The sequence below is a fragment of the Panthera uncia genome, unplaced genomic scaffold (assembly GCF_023721935.1).
Source record: "Panthera uncia isolate 11264 unplaced genomic scaffold, Puncia_PCG_1.0 HiC_scaffold_2245, whole genome shotgun sequence".
Classification (NCBI taxonomy): domain Eukaryota; kingdom Metazoa; phylum Chordata; class Mammalia; order Carnivora; family Felidae; genus Panthera; species Panthera uncia.
Genome location: NW_026058960.1, coordinates 1 through 12971, shown reverse-complemented (window position 1 = coordinate 12971; position 12971 = coordinate 1). Strand labels below are relative to the sequence as shown.

General features: G+C 68.9%; 1 protein-coding gene across 1 annotated transcript; it reads left to right on the top strand.

Annotated features, from left to right (window-relative positions):
* The first annotated feature begins 535 nt into the window (after positions 1–535).
* On the top strand, positions 536–12965 carry LOC125917694 (endoplasmic reticulum mannosyl-oligosaccharide 1,2-alpha-mannosidase-like). The gene is given in 13 exon segments (XM_049623820.1): positions 536–796; positions 1299–1407; positions 2102–2217; positions 3749–3903; positions 4194–4312; positions 5655–5840; positions 6537–6685; positions 7024–7212; positions 9112–9302; positions 10177–10297; positions 10970–11167; positions 11328–11461; positions 12128–12965. Coding segments are annotated over 13 exon segments (1989 nt in total). The 5' UTR covers positions 536–685; the 3' UTR covers positions 12339–12965.
* The last annotated feature ends 6 nt before the right edge of the window (positions 12966–12971 follow it).

Below are 12971 nucleotides of genomic sequence, written 5' to 3'. Positions count from 1 at the left end.
GCCAGGACTGCGGGAGGCGGCGGGCTCACCCGAGGGGGCCGGCAAGGAGCGGGGACGGCCCTCGGCGCTGCGGGGCTCGCTCCGCCCTGCCGCGTGTCTACTGAGGGGAAACGCGCGCACACGTCGCCGCGGCGGTCGTCCGCGCGCCCCCAAGCCCATCGGCTCCAAAGAGCGGACACCGACAGCCGCCCCGCCTCGACTCGGGCTCGCACCGGACCCGCTGTCCTCTCGCTGAGCTGCGGCCCCCACTAGCTCTGGGCCGGGAAGTCCGCCCGGGGCCGGGAGTCGAGCCCCGGAGCGGGGGCGCGGGGCGCCGGACGTCCTGCCAACGCCACGGAGCCGGCCGGTCCCGGGGACGCGGCGCCCAGCCGAGTCCCAGGCTCTGCGCCGGCGGGCTGCGCGCAGGCGCGGGCGGGCAAGCGCGTCGCGGCGCAGGTGCGGCCGTGCGCCGACGCGGCGGGACGTAAACACGCACGCTGGGGGCCACGAGGGCGGGCGCAGGCGCGGTGGGGAATAGGAGGGCGCGGCGCAGGCGCATTGGCCGCGCGCGCGATGGGCGGGGTGTGGACGGCGCTGCGATGGCTGCCCGCGGGTGTCGGACCAGCGAAGCCCCCGGCGCCTCTCAGAGCCCGGCCTCCTGACGCCGCCAGTGGGCGGGGTCGCCCGGGCCGCCGCCACCGCTGTCATGTATCCGCCGCCGCCGCCGGCGCCACATCGGGACTTCATCTCGGTGACGCTGAGCCTTGGCCAGAGCTACGACGGCAGCAAAAGCTGGCGGCGGCGCTCGTGCTGGAGGGTGAGGGTCGGCGCCGGGCCGGGGTCCCGCGGCCCGCCCGCCGCCCCCTGCCTGGAGCTCAGGCGCTCGTCCGGGCCCGGGGAGCGGTGGTCGCCGGCCGCAGGCCGTCTTTACAGCCCGCGCTCGGCGGGGCGGGGTCGGGGAGGAGGAAAGCTGTAGGCTGCCCCTCGGTGCGGTGGGTCAGGAGCCCCGCGGTCTCGGGCTGCAGGGCATCGACACCCCCACATCTGGGCAGATGCGGGGTCCCGCCGGCTGCCTGAGACGGAACACGCGCGTGGCGCGAGCCTTTCCTCACTGCCCCTGCGATAGGACACGTATGGCTTCTGCGTCTGTTGTTTATTTCCGTTCCCCTATACCGTCTGGAATATCCCCGCGGCTCGTCAGTCTCTGCCGCCGGGGCGCTTCCCCCGGTTCAGAAACCGGACCTTGGGAGTTACCCACTGTGCTCCCTGAATTTGCAACGGTTGCACGGGTCCCAGCTGTGTTGTTTTCCGTCCCGTAGAAATGGAAGCAGCTGTCGAGATTACAGCGCAACGTGATCCTTTTCTTCCTCACGTTTCTCGTGCTCTGCGGGCTCCTGTCCTACATCAGCGTGGCTGACCAGTGGAGAGGTACCGGCTGCGCGTGTGCCTCAACCCCGTGCGTGTGCGTCACTGACTGCGGGTGGCTGGGCAGAAGCGGTCTGGCCGTGCGCCTTAAGCGCCTGGAGCGTGTGCGAGTTGGCGAGAAGCGCGCAGATGAAAAGGAGCGGAGAGTGTCTTTAGCCACCCTGCTAGAACGTGGCTCGAGTTCGTGTGATGTTGCCCGACTGCTTCCTGGGTGTCCGGTGTGAGGGCCGGCCTCTCCGTTCTCTGTGCCTCACGGGGGAGACGTTCGGGTCCTGAGGTCGCGTGCCCCGTCCAGACACGCTCCCTGAACTCCCTCACACGTGTTACCGTGTGTTCCGAGCGGCCCCGGGCAGTCTGGGTGAGGGCGTAGGGAACCCCTGTGGGGGAGGAAAGCTCAGGAGCTGCTGCAGGTGGCTGGAGACAGCTGCACCTAGGCCAGCTTCTGCGCTTCCTGGAAGGGAAGCCGCTGAGGGGAGGTCCGTGTGGGCTGGGCTGCAGGACGGAAGCTGCCAAGTGCTGTGAGGAAGGGTTGGTTACCCTTGGCCGTTCTTGAGTTGGTTTGAAGGACCTTCCCCAGGTCTCACGGTGTCCTCTCGTGGTGAGGAGTGCCCGCCTAGACGTGCTCCTCCACGCGCTCGCTCGGGCTCTCCTTGGGGCTGTGCGGCACGTTTGGGATAAAATCTGTTCTCTCGTTTAGCCGTGGATGGCAGGTCAGCGGAAGAGCGGAAGGTGAGACCGGCAGATCCGCCCGTCTTGCCGGCTCCTCGGAAGGCAGATGCTAATCCAGAAAACTCGCCGGGGCTTTTACCCCAGGTACGTTCAGTGAACTACACGTGGGGTTGCGACCGGGGTCGGTCCCACGGGCGTTTCAGAACCGCGCGTGATGTTCCACATGGACGGGGGAGCAGTTCTTTCCGTTGTTGTTTGTCTGATGTTCGCGCCCTGCGCCCCTTATCCTGAGCCAGTAGGATGACGCCTGGGGCAAGGAGGAGGAATATTCTCTCCTTCCTTCCTTCCCCTTGGACACCTGCTGGTGAGCGAAACAGACCCGCCCCTTGTCTGGAGGAGCTGCAGGCCGGCGGGAGCAGGCCGGTGGCCCGTGGTGTCCATCCCGGGAGGAAAATAGCAGTCGCCTCCAGGGATGAGGCTGGGGACGGGACGCTGAACTGCGGTGTGAGACTGGGGAGCCGCCGGTCCTGGGTAGAGTCGGGAGAGCAGGGCTTGAGTCCAGTGACGTTGCCCGAGGCAGGGGGAGCTGGGCTTGTTCGGGGAGCTGCAGTTTCAGAGGGCGTGGGCGGGGAAGGGGGCCGGGGTCGGGCCCCACGGGGAGCGGCCAGGAGGCCTCTCTGCAACCCGTCTTACTCGGAGGCTGTGTGTCAAACAGCTCACGTCCTCCCTCGTGGAGCCGACACGCACGTCTCTCGCTCCTCTTGGCCGCTCTCGTGCACCTGGGCTCTCGTGACGGCGATGGGAGCAGAGCCCGCCTGCACGGCTGCCCGCCGAAAGACACGTTTCCGTTGCTCGGGAGGCCCGCGCTCCCGTCTGTGGTGGCGGCCGGGGTCGGTGTGCACGGCTCCCCGGGTCCGGGCCTTGGGGCGCGGGGCGGGGCCCTTTGTGGCGGGGCCGCTGGGACCTTTTCTGCTGCTCAGACTCCGGCACTTGTGCCCCAGGCCTGGGTCAGCCCCGGTGCTTTGTGTGCGGCCAGATCCCGTTCTCTTGGCCACGGGCGTCCCGGCTCCGTGGCACTTGTGTCTTTACAACGAGAACCTCTTCACGGGTCCTGTGGGTACCGAGCGGCAGAGATGTTTTCGATCCCTGAGTCGGCCTCCTTGCTGTGTCCTGCGGAGGAGGGGCCTCCTCCTGCCCTCTGCTGACGACGGGCTACGCCTGGGCCCCTGCGCTCCGTCCCTGGACCCGGTGCCCCGGCCACCCGGTTCTGAGGACAAAGGGTGGGAGTCCTGGGGCACAGGCCCGGGACAGTGTTCTTTGCGCCTCCGTCCACGGGGACGTGGCTCTGACCCTTTATTGCTATCTTTAGGGTCTGTGACGGCCTGGAACCCTCCCGGGCCAGGATTCTAACCCACTGTCCGGGGCTGCGCCAGCCCGCTGGCACAGTCTCCGTCCCGGTTGGTCAGGGCCCGGAGATCGTGAGAAAGGATCTTCTGGCCAAATCTGCATGTTGCCGTGGGAGCGGGAAGGCATCTGCTCCGGGGGCCGTGCGCCACCAGCCGTTCCACGCGGTCCGTGGGGTTGGGTCTGATAGGGAGAGCATCCCAGGTGGAAACAGAGTGGCAGCTCCTGGGCCGTTGAACTGTTGTCACGAGTGGCTCTTGTTTTGATCTAGAAGCCTCAGAGGCATTTCCGACGGGGACCGCCCAACCTGCAGATTAGAGCCCCCGACAAAGACTCCAAGGACCGGAGGCAGGATGACACGAGGCGGAGGGACGAGGTGGTGGGCGACGCTCGTCAGGAAGAGAGCACCCAGAGAACGGTGGTCAGGTACAGGGAGCGTCAGAGACGAGGCAGCACGGGTCGCTAGATACGCAGGGGCCGGTCCGTTTGACGTTTCCTGAAAAACAAAGGGATAGGATCGGCGCGCTGTCTGAAGCGGCTTCTCCTCTCAGAGCAGACAGTGGAGAGAGCGGGACCCCGGTGGGGGCGGGGCCCTGCCTTCTCCGCGTCGTGCCGCATGGAGCGGAGGGCCGCCACGAGCCCAGCCAGGCTGTGACCGCGGGCGTTTGCATCTCTGCCCTCGAGCCGGCTGACTCCTCTTCCTCCTCTCCCTGAAGCTGGAGGGGTGCAGTGATCGAGCCGGAGCAGGGCACCGAACCCCCTTCGAGAAAGGCAGAGGGCCCCCCCCACCAAGCCTTCCTCACAGGCCCCCGGGATTCAGAACCAACCAGGTAAGGCCCCGCCTGCGCCCCGTCGGGCCTCACCCGGACATGGTGACGGAGAGGGCGCGTGGACACCCAGCTGGGCACCCGGGCGGGCCCCAGCTCTCTGTAGAGCCTTGGAGAGGACACGGGGCTCCACGGCGGCCCGCGGTCCCAGGCCCATCGCGGCAGCCACAGGCCGCCTGTGCGGGAACTGCCCGCGTCCGTGCCAGCGCGGGGCCTGGGGAGAGTGGAGACACGGCCCCGGCTCGGTGGGGTCCTGGGGTCCTGCGTTCTGGCACCTGTAGTTGAGGGCCCTCGGGGCACTGGCGCTTTGTACACTCCGTGCGGCCTGTCTGCTTTGGTTCTCGTGGCGGCCTTTGAGGTCATCGGTCTGTCGTAGGCCCGTTCCACGGACGGGAGACCTGAGGTTAGGCCGGCAGCGGCCACGGCCACTTGCCTCCCGGAGCGGGGGCTCGCGCCAGGTCAGCTGAGCCTGGGGCCCAGGCTGTGACCCTCCAGTCCTGTCGCTGTTGCCACTGAGGGGAGGAGGAAGAAGGAGCCCAGAGCCGGGACGGGCGGCCCGGGCGTGTGGGGGGAGGCAGAGCGGTCGCGGGGCTCTGAGGACCGATGTCAAAGCCGCAGATACCAACACGACTGGGCCTCGGGCCGCACCGAGAGGACACGTGTCGCGAAGCCGTCGACGCTCACGTTTTTGTCCGCCTGGTGGCCCTGTAACTTGTGCCTGGTCCTCCGACGTGTGGAGGGGAGAAACCTTCTCGGTCGGTGTCGAGGCCACCCTGGAAGGGCCCCAGGGCGGCCTTGGGTGTGTCCGCCACACGCTGTTCCCTCCCCGAAAACACCCAGAGCTGCTGAGGCACGACGTGGGCACCTGTGAGATGAGGCGCTCTCGTGGAGGTCACCGGGGCCCGCCCGCCACGTCTGACGCTCCCCCGGCCGGATTGCACAGCGCGGCTGCCGTGGCGGAGCGGCAGGCACCTGTCTGCTGCCTCAAACACCTCCGCCCACCGCGTGTTCCCCGCAGCTCCAGAGGGTCGTGCCCGCCGGGCGTCTGGTGGAGGCGGACGGGCGCAGGCCAGGCGGATGAGAGGCCGAGCCGTCGCGTGTGGGCCCTGGAGGCCTCGCCACCTTGGCAGCCGCGTCCAGCCGTGCGGCTCCAAGCCCGGCGGCGCCGCCCCCCGCCCTTGGGGGTCGCCCGCTGCTGCCCTGCGCCCCCGGAGGGTCCCCCCCCCCCCCCCCCACCCCACCCCCACCCCACCCCCACCCCACCGAGCGCCCCGCAGCTTGGGGCTGCAGAGGGGCGGTGTCTGAACCCTGGGCGGTTCCGGTCCCCACGACCCGCCGTCTTCCTCCCAGCCTCCCCGAACGAGCGTCAGAGGGCCGTGATAGACGCCTTCCGCCACGCGTGGACCGGCTACCGCAAGTTCGCCTGGGGCCACGACGAGCTGAAACCCGTGTCCAGGTCCTTCAGCGAGTGGTTTGGCCTGGGACTTACGCTGATTGACGCCCTGGACACCATGTGGATTTTGGGTCTGAAAAAAGGTACCTGCTCGTCCCCGAGCACGCGGCCAAGTTCCCCTGGTGGAACGCTTGGGCGCGCGAGTGAGCGAGCCGTGCCCTGGAGGGTGTAGACGCCACTGTTTCCGTCTGAGGCGCTCTCCCTTCCCCTGGGTGGCAGGCAGTGGCTTTGTCCCTTGATGTCAGGCGTCCCGGGGACGCTCAGGGCAGTCGCCCCCTCGGCTCCCGGCCAAAGGCCTGGGCTGGCGCCCAGGGGCAGTTCCAGCCCGTGCTCCTGTGCTAGCCGGAAAGGGGCTCCCTGGTGGGAGGCGGCACGTGATCTGATAAGGCCATCGGCGTCCCGGGTCTCTCCGTCACACCCTTCTCAGGCCACGTGGACGGGGTGTGGTTGAGGCTACGGGTCTTTGGGTACTTCCGAATCGGTCTCTCGGAGTCCGTTTCCGGTGTTCTGTAGAGGCCAGAGGCTCCCCCTGAGTTACTCACGTGGCCCTTTGGGCCGTGGCCTTTACCCGTCAGCGTTGGTGCTCACGACGGCACGCTGGCTCCCCGTCCTCCGGGTGCACGGGGCTCCGCGGTGTGTCCCCTTGCTGTGGGAAGTGAGAGAGAGAGAGCTCGGGAGAGAGAGACACGAGGACGCACGTGGCCCCAGAGCCAGCGAGCGGTCACGGGGGCGCCGGGACCTGTAACCTATTCCCGCTCCCACCCCGTCTCCTGTCGCAGAGTTTGAAGAAGCCCGCAAGTGGGTGTCTAAGAAGCTCCGGTTTCAGAAAGACGTGGACGTCAACCTGTTCGAGAGCACGATCCGGATCCTGGGCGGCCTTCTGAGCGCCTACCACCTGTCCGGGGACGACCTCTTCCTGAGGAAGGCCGTGAGTGTCCGGGCGCCGGTGGAGGTTCCGCGGCTCGAGGGGCCCCCGGGGGTGGGGGCGGGGGTCTGTTCCGGGTCTCGCTCCCGCGCACGTGCGTGGGAAGGTCCCTGTCACCGTCGCGACCCGTGGGGAAGTGCTCTCGGGGCTCCTCGGTCTCGCTGCAGTTGAGCGCCGAGGCCACGTGAAGCCAGTGAGGTCCCGTGTCCACTCACGGGGGTGAGCACGGGTGGCGGGGTGGCGGGGGTGGCGGAGGTGGGGCGGGAGGGGGGGCGTCGTGGAACGGAGCCGAGGCTGCCGTGTGACGGGAAACCTCGGTCCTCGTCGTGTCGCGTCATCAGGAAGACTTTGGGAATCGGCTGCTGCCTGCGTTCCAGACGCCCTCCAGGATCCCATACTCGGACGTGAACATCGGCACCGGAGCCGCCCACCCGCCCCGCTGGACCTCGGACAGCACGGTGGCCGAGGTCACGAGCATTCAGCTGGAGTTCCGAGAGCTCTCCCGCCTCACGGGGAGTAAGAAGTTTCAGGTACGGGGGGGCCGGCCTGCCGGCCGGAGGCGTCACGCCAAGCGGAGGCGTGCGTGGACTTGACCCCGGGCCGCAGGACCACCGTCCTTTGTGCTTTCCGGTCCCTCGTCTCTCGCCTTTCCTCAGCTGCACGGGCGGGAAGGGCGTCGACTGGGGGCTGAGTCCGAGCGCGGGCCCGTGTCCCTGGGGTCCCAACTGCCCCCCTGCCTCGTGCTGTGGTGGCCCCCGGGGGTGGTCCGTGCCGGGAGCGAGGCAGGGGCCCACAGTCGTGGGTCTCGGCCTTGCTAGCCCGTCGCTGACGGTCCTTATGGACCTCGCTCCTGGCCCTCGCCCCGACCCCACTGGCCGTGGTCCCTCTCCTCGTGGGTGAGTCTCCAGCACGCGGCGGACCCTCTGGACTTGGCGCTCTGCCTTGTCACTCTTCCTCTGCCTTAAAAACCTGAGCTGCGATTTGAACGTCAGAAAGTTTTGCCTCTTGGCTTGAACGTCGCGCCGCAGTCCCACGTGGGCAGCGGCTGCCACCGTCTGATTCCAGAACCAGGTCCTCACCTCAGGAAGTAGGCCAGCGCACCCTAGCGCTCCCACCCGGGGCCCCCTGCCTCGGTGGCCGCAAATCCACTCGTCGTGCGTGGCTTTCTCCTGTGTGGAATGCTCGGCGTGAGCGAGGTCCTACGTACGGCGTGGGCCATCTGTGGCCGGTTCTGTCGCCACGCGTGACGTCTTCGTCCGCGCTGGAAGCGTCCGGGAGAGGCGCACCCGTGTCGTAGCACGTGTCCGAAGCATCCCTTTTCGTGGCCCGGTGGTCTGCCATCGTGCGGTCGGACCACGTGCTGTCCGGGCTCTCGTGCGTTGAGGAGCAGCTGGGTTGTTTCCCATGCGGGGGTGGTAAGAGCGGCGCTCCCGGGAGAAGGTTCCAGGCGCACACAGGGCTCTGGCTTTTCCGCGGCAGCCCGCGCTTGTCCTCCGGTCTTTCTCGGTAGCCTTCGCGGTGGGCACATGAGGGTGCCTCCTCTGGGCTGTGGATTTTGTCCTGATGATGTGTGGCGTTTTCCAAACGCCCACGGGCCCCGTGTTCATCTCCCGGGTGGAGGTGGGCGTCCGGGTGCCTGTCTGCTTGTCGGCGGATTAGCGGCTTTCCTGTCGTTGGCTCGTACTCCGGAAGCTCAGCGTCTCTCTGTGTGCTCTGAGACGTCGGCCGGGCGCCATCGCGATGCCGGATCTCTGTAGCTGCTGGAGACCCAAGGGAAATTGAAGCCGCCCCTGTCTCAGAGCACTTTGTAAAAGGGGGCGGGCGTACGTGGCGGGTGGAGGCCAGGAAGTCACTCCCGAGGCGGGGTCCCGAGCACCGTGAGCAAACGCGCGCAGGGCCATGGAGCACAGATGCGTGGCGCTGCCTGGGAGGAGCTGAGGTTGGTTGGGTCTCGAAGGATGAGCAGGATCAGCGGGCGGGTGTGCCGCGACCGCGGGCTCGGAAGCAGACGCGCCTGCCTTCCCTCCAGCGAGCGGGAGCAGACGGCCACGCCTGGGCGGGAGGTCCCGGGGACCGCGGCTGTGGCCTTCAGACACGGTCCCCTGCCAGGAGGAGGAGCTCAGCCCCGTGTTCGGGGCCCTCGGCATCCGCCCGCTCATCGAGGCAGCCGCGTGTGAGGGTGGGGACCTGGTTGCCGTGTGGCTGGGGCCACCCTCAGAAGCCCTTGCCCGGTGCAGCCGGGCAGGGGAGCGCCGTGGGCCGGGACGCCGGCCTCTTCCGTCCTCTTCCGTCCTCCGCTGGGAACGGGCCCGCCTGTCACGGAGGAGGGGTGAGCCGACGAGGCCCGCCTTCCTCGGCTGGCCCGAGGTCCAGCAGCCCCGTCCCCCTGGCTCACCCGCGCTCTCCCCGTGTGTGTGTGTGTGTCCCAGGAGGCCGCGGAGGAGGTGACGAGGCGTGTGCACTCCCTGTCGGGGAAGAAGGACGGGCTGGTGCCCATGTTCATCAACACGCACAGCGGCCTCTTCACTCACGTGGGAGTGTTCACTCTGGGCGCCAGGGCCGACAGCTACTACGAGTACCTGTTGAAGCAGTGGATCCAGGGCGGAAAGAAGGAGACGCAGTGAGGCCTGTTTCTGCTGCCTCGGGGACGGGGTCCCCAAGGCTCCCCTTGTCCCGAGTTCTCGGTCAGGAGGCAGCGGCCGTGCCGGACCCGGACTCGGCCCCTCCGCGGGGGACGTGTCTCTTCCCGGCACGGCCTTCGTGCCAGAGAGGACGCCTGGCTGGTCACGGAGGTCCCCGGCCCCTCTGCGCCAGGCGGGGCCTGGGGTCTGGGCCCGGCCGAGGGGCCCCGGCTCACCGGCCGAGCTCTCGTCCTCGGGGTTGTGGAGGCGGCTCTGCTTGTCCGCTCCCCAGCAGAAGGTGGCCAGGGGCCCCTGGGCCTCCCCACGCTGCCTGGTTGACGCTTCAGACGTGCGCTTTCCCAGACAGCAGTGCCTCGGGGAGCCTCGTCGTGCGGTCGGGAAAACACAGGTCACTCTAGTGAAGGAACTGGAAATCCTTGAAGTCTCACGCCAGAGGGTGACCATGACCTAGGACCGCTGGGGGGGTGGGGGGGGGGCAGCTCCAGGCCGACCCCTACGGGCAGAGATCAGGGCATCCCGCCTGGGGAGCCGGAGTTCCCCACGCCTGAACGTGGGGACGTTGAGAGAACCCTGGTGGGCACGTGGGGTCCCGGGTGGTCCACGGGGGCCGGCTGAGAGGAACGACCCTGTTCGGGGGAGCGGCGGGCACAGCCCCGTGTGTGCCCCAGGCCGCTGACTGCCACGAGCCTGCATCTCCAGGCTGGCGTGGTGCCACCCCAGACAGGGCCAGGCCTCTTGGCCACTAGCGTGGGGATGGCAGCTCGTGGCCACGTGCCCGTTCCTGGGTAACCGGGCGGGGGGTCGGGCCGCGCACCCACCTGGCCTGAGCCCACGGGGCCTGCCGGTTCACAGGTTACTGGAAGACTACCTCGAAGCCGTCGAGGGAATCAAAAGGCACCTGCTGCGCAGGTCTGAGCCCAGGAAGCTCACCTTTGTGGGGGAGCTGGCCCACGGCCGCTTCAGCGCCAAGATGGTGAGCACGGTCGTGATGCAGGTGGGGCGTAGGGGGGCGTAGGGGGCCGCACCCACCCACCGGGGCCCCCGGTGGCTCCGCGAGTCTGGACGTTGGAGAGATGGCTCAGATTCTGGTCGTGGGGCGTGAGCCCTCACAGGTCGATGATGGACTGCGCGGCGGTGTGCGGCAAGGGGGGCTGGGGTCTGTGATGGGTCCCCGGCCCCTCCCCCGGGGTGCCGCTCCCGTCCCCCAAGACCCCCCCCCCTTGCCCAGGCCCCCCCCCCCCCCCCCCCCCCCCTCCCCTCTCTCCTCCCCCCTCCCCTCTCTCCTCCCTGCCCCCTGCCCCGTGCCCTCTGCCCTGGGTCTAGTTACTTGTCCCCTGCCCCTGGTACTCCATCAGTGTTTGTGGGGTCAGGGCCAGACCCGGGTCAGCATCCGCTCCCCTGGCAGGCGGGTGTCCGTCCGCCACCCTCCCCCCTGCCCATGTGGAGCTCCAGGGGCCGGGCCCGTAGTGGCGTCGCTTTCCACGTTCCTGCCCTTGTGGGCCCTGAGGAGTCCCCGCTCAGGCCCGTCGACCCCTGGGGATGCGGGGGGCCTGAGGTAGCGCTGGACCCTGCACCCGGTGTGGCCCCCGCCCCTGCCCCACGTGGCCACCGACTCACAGTGGTGAGGAAACCGCTCTGGTTTCAGGACCACCTGGTGTGCTTCCTGCCAGGGACGCTGGCTCTGGGCGCCCACCACGGCCTGCCCGCCGACCACATGGAGCTGGCCCGGGCGCTCATGGACACCTGCTACCAGATGAACCGCCAGATGGAGACGGGGCTGAGCCCCGAAATCGTGCACTTCAACCTGTACCCCCAGAGCGACCGCAAGGACGTGCAGGTCAAGGTGAGCCGGGCCGGGGTCTGGGCGTGGGGGCGCCCTGCGGGCTCGGCCTAGCTCCGGCCTAGCTGCTCCCGGGTCCCCCCACCCCCCACCCCCCCCCCCAGCCGGCCGAGCTCAGCCCGTGTTGTGTCCCCCATCCCTCCCTCCCCCCTCCCCCGCCCAGCCGGCCGACAGGCACAACTTGCTGCGGCCCGAGACGGTGGAGAGTCTGTTCTACCTGCACCGCCTCACGGGAGAGCGCAAGTACCAGGACTGGGGCTGGGAGATCCTGCAGAGCTTCAACAAGTACACGCGGGTGAGCGCCCGCCCCGCCCCGCCCCGCCCCGCCCCTAGTCCCTGCTCCCCCCCCTAGTCCCTGCTCCCCTAGGGCAGGGCTCCCCTGGGCAGCCAGAGGGGGGCGCGGCCGGTGCAGGCTCACCGCCCTCGGGAGTTCGGCGCCATGTGCCCCAGGGTCTCGGGGACCAGGCTCTGTGGCCCGGTGTGCACAGGGCGACTCTCCTCCTGGATCCTCCGTGTGGCCCCGGGCGGCCCTTTCCCACCCCAGACGGCACCGTGACCGTGGCCCCGACACCCGTCTCGCGGTCTGGGCCGTGGCTCGGAGGTCACGCCGTGTCCGGGGCCTGCCACCCACCCCGGCAGAGAGAGAGCGCCAAAACCCGACCCGCGTAGGCCCCCTCCGGGTTCCGGAGCACGGGCTGCACGTCGGGTCACGTGAGGGCGGCTGGCGTCTCTGAGGGGCCGTCTGGAGGAGCTGCGGCTGAGCTCCGGGGGGCCGGTCCCCCTGGTGGACCTTGGGGTCGTCTGCCTCAGACCCTGCCCTCGGCCACGGGTGCCGCGGTGAGGCGCAGAGGCCCCGGCCGGGGGCCTTGCGGCCGCCGGCGCCCCCAAGGGCTGAGCCCGGCGTGGGGAGCTGGCTGGGCCTGCGGCCGTGGTGACGCCGCGGTCTCCGCTCTCGGGCAGGTCCCCTCGGGGGGGCTATTCTTCCATCAGCAACGTCCAGGATCCCCTCAATCCCCAGCCCCGGGACAAGATGGAGAGCTTCTTTCTGGGGGAGACGCTCAAGTACCTGTACCTGCTCTTCTCCGACGACCCGGCCCTGCTCAGCCTGGACGCCTACGTGTTCAACACTGAGGCTCACCCCTTGCCCATCTGGGCCCCGCCTAGGGTGGGGTGACCCTCCTGTGGGCACTGCCCGGGGGCCTCACACGTCTTGCGTTTGTGGGTACCTGTCCTCGGAACCCTGGCCTTGGGTAGGTTCGCTCTCCTGACCTTGGCCGCGGCGTGGTCCCCTCGGCCGACTGTCCGTGCTCCAGGGTCAGGCTGATGACATTCCCCGGGGGGTTACCGAGCCTGACATCTCAGGGCCTCAGAGGTGGTCAGGGCAGCTGGGCGCCCGGTGCTTTGCCGCTGGCTTTGCACTTCTGGCTTGTGGTTCTCATGACGTCGGATGGTGTCGTGAGGTCAGCGCTGTGAATCCCCGAGGCCCCACCTGCTGGGGACCTTCCTGCTTGAATCATGACTTACATTCCTGATCCCCAAACGTCTTCTGTGTGGCCCCAGTGTCTCTGCTTGTCCCCTGGGGCCGCTCTGGGTCTCCTGGACCCACACATGTTCTGAGATGAGCTGAAGGGACAGCCCGACATGCGGTTCAGCCCGGGCTCTCCGAGTCTGTGAATGTGCCCTGACCCGGGAGTCCTGGGCGGGGCACTTGTGACCTCCTGCGAATCCGGGCACCTGGCCGGCTGTGGTGTTTACATGTTGGACTCAGGGATCCTCCCCCGGCCCTGCAGGGGCGGGGAGGGGCGGG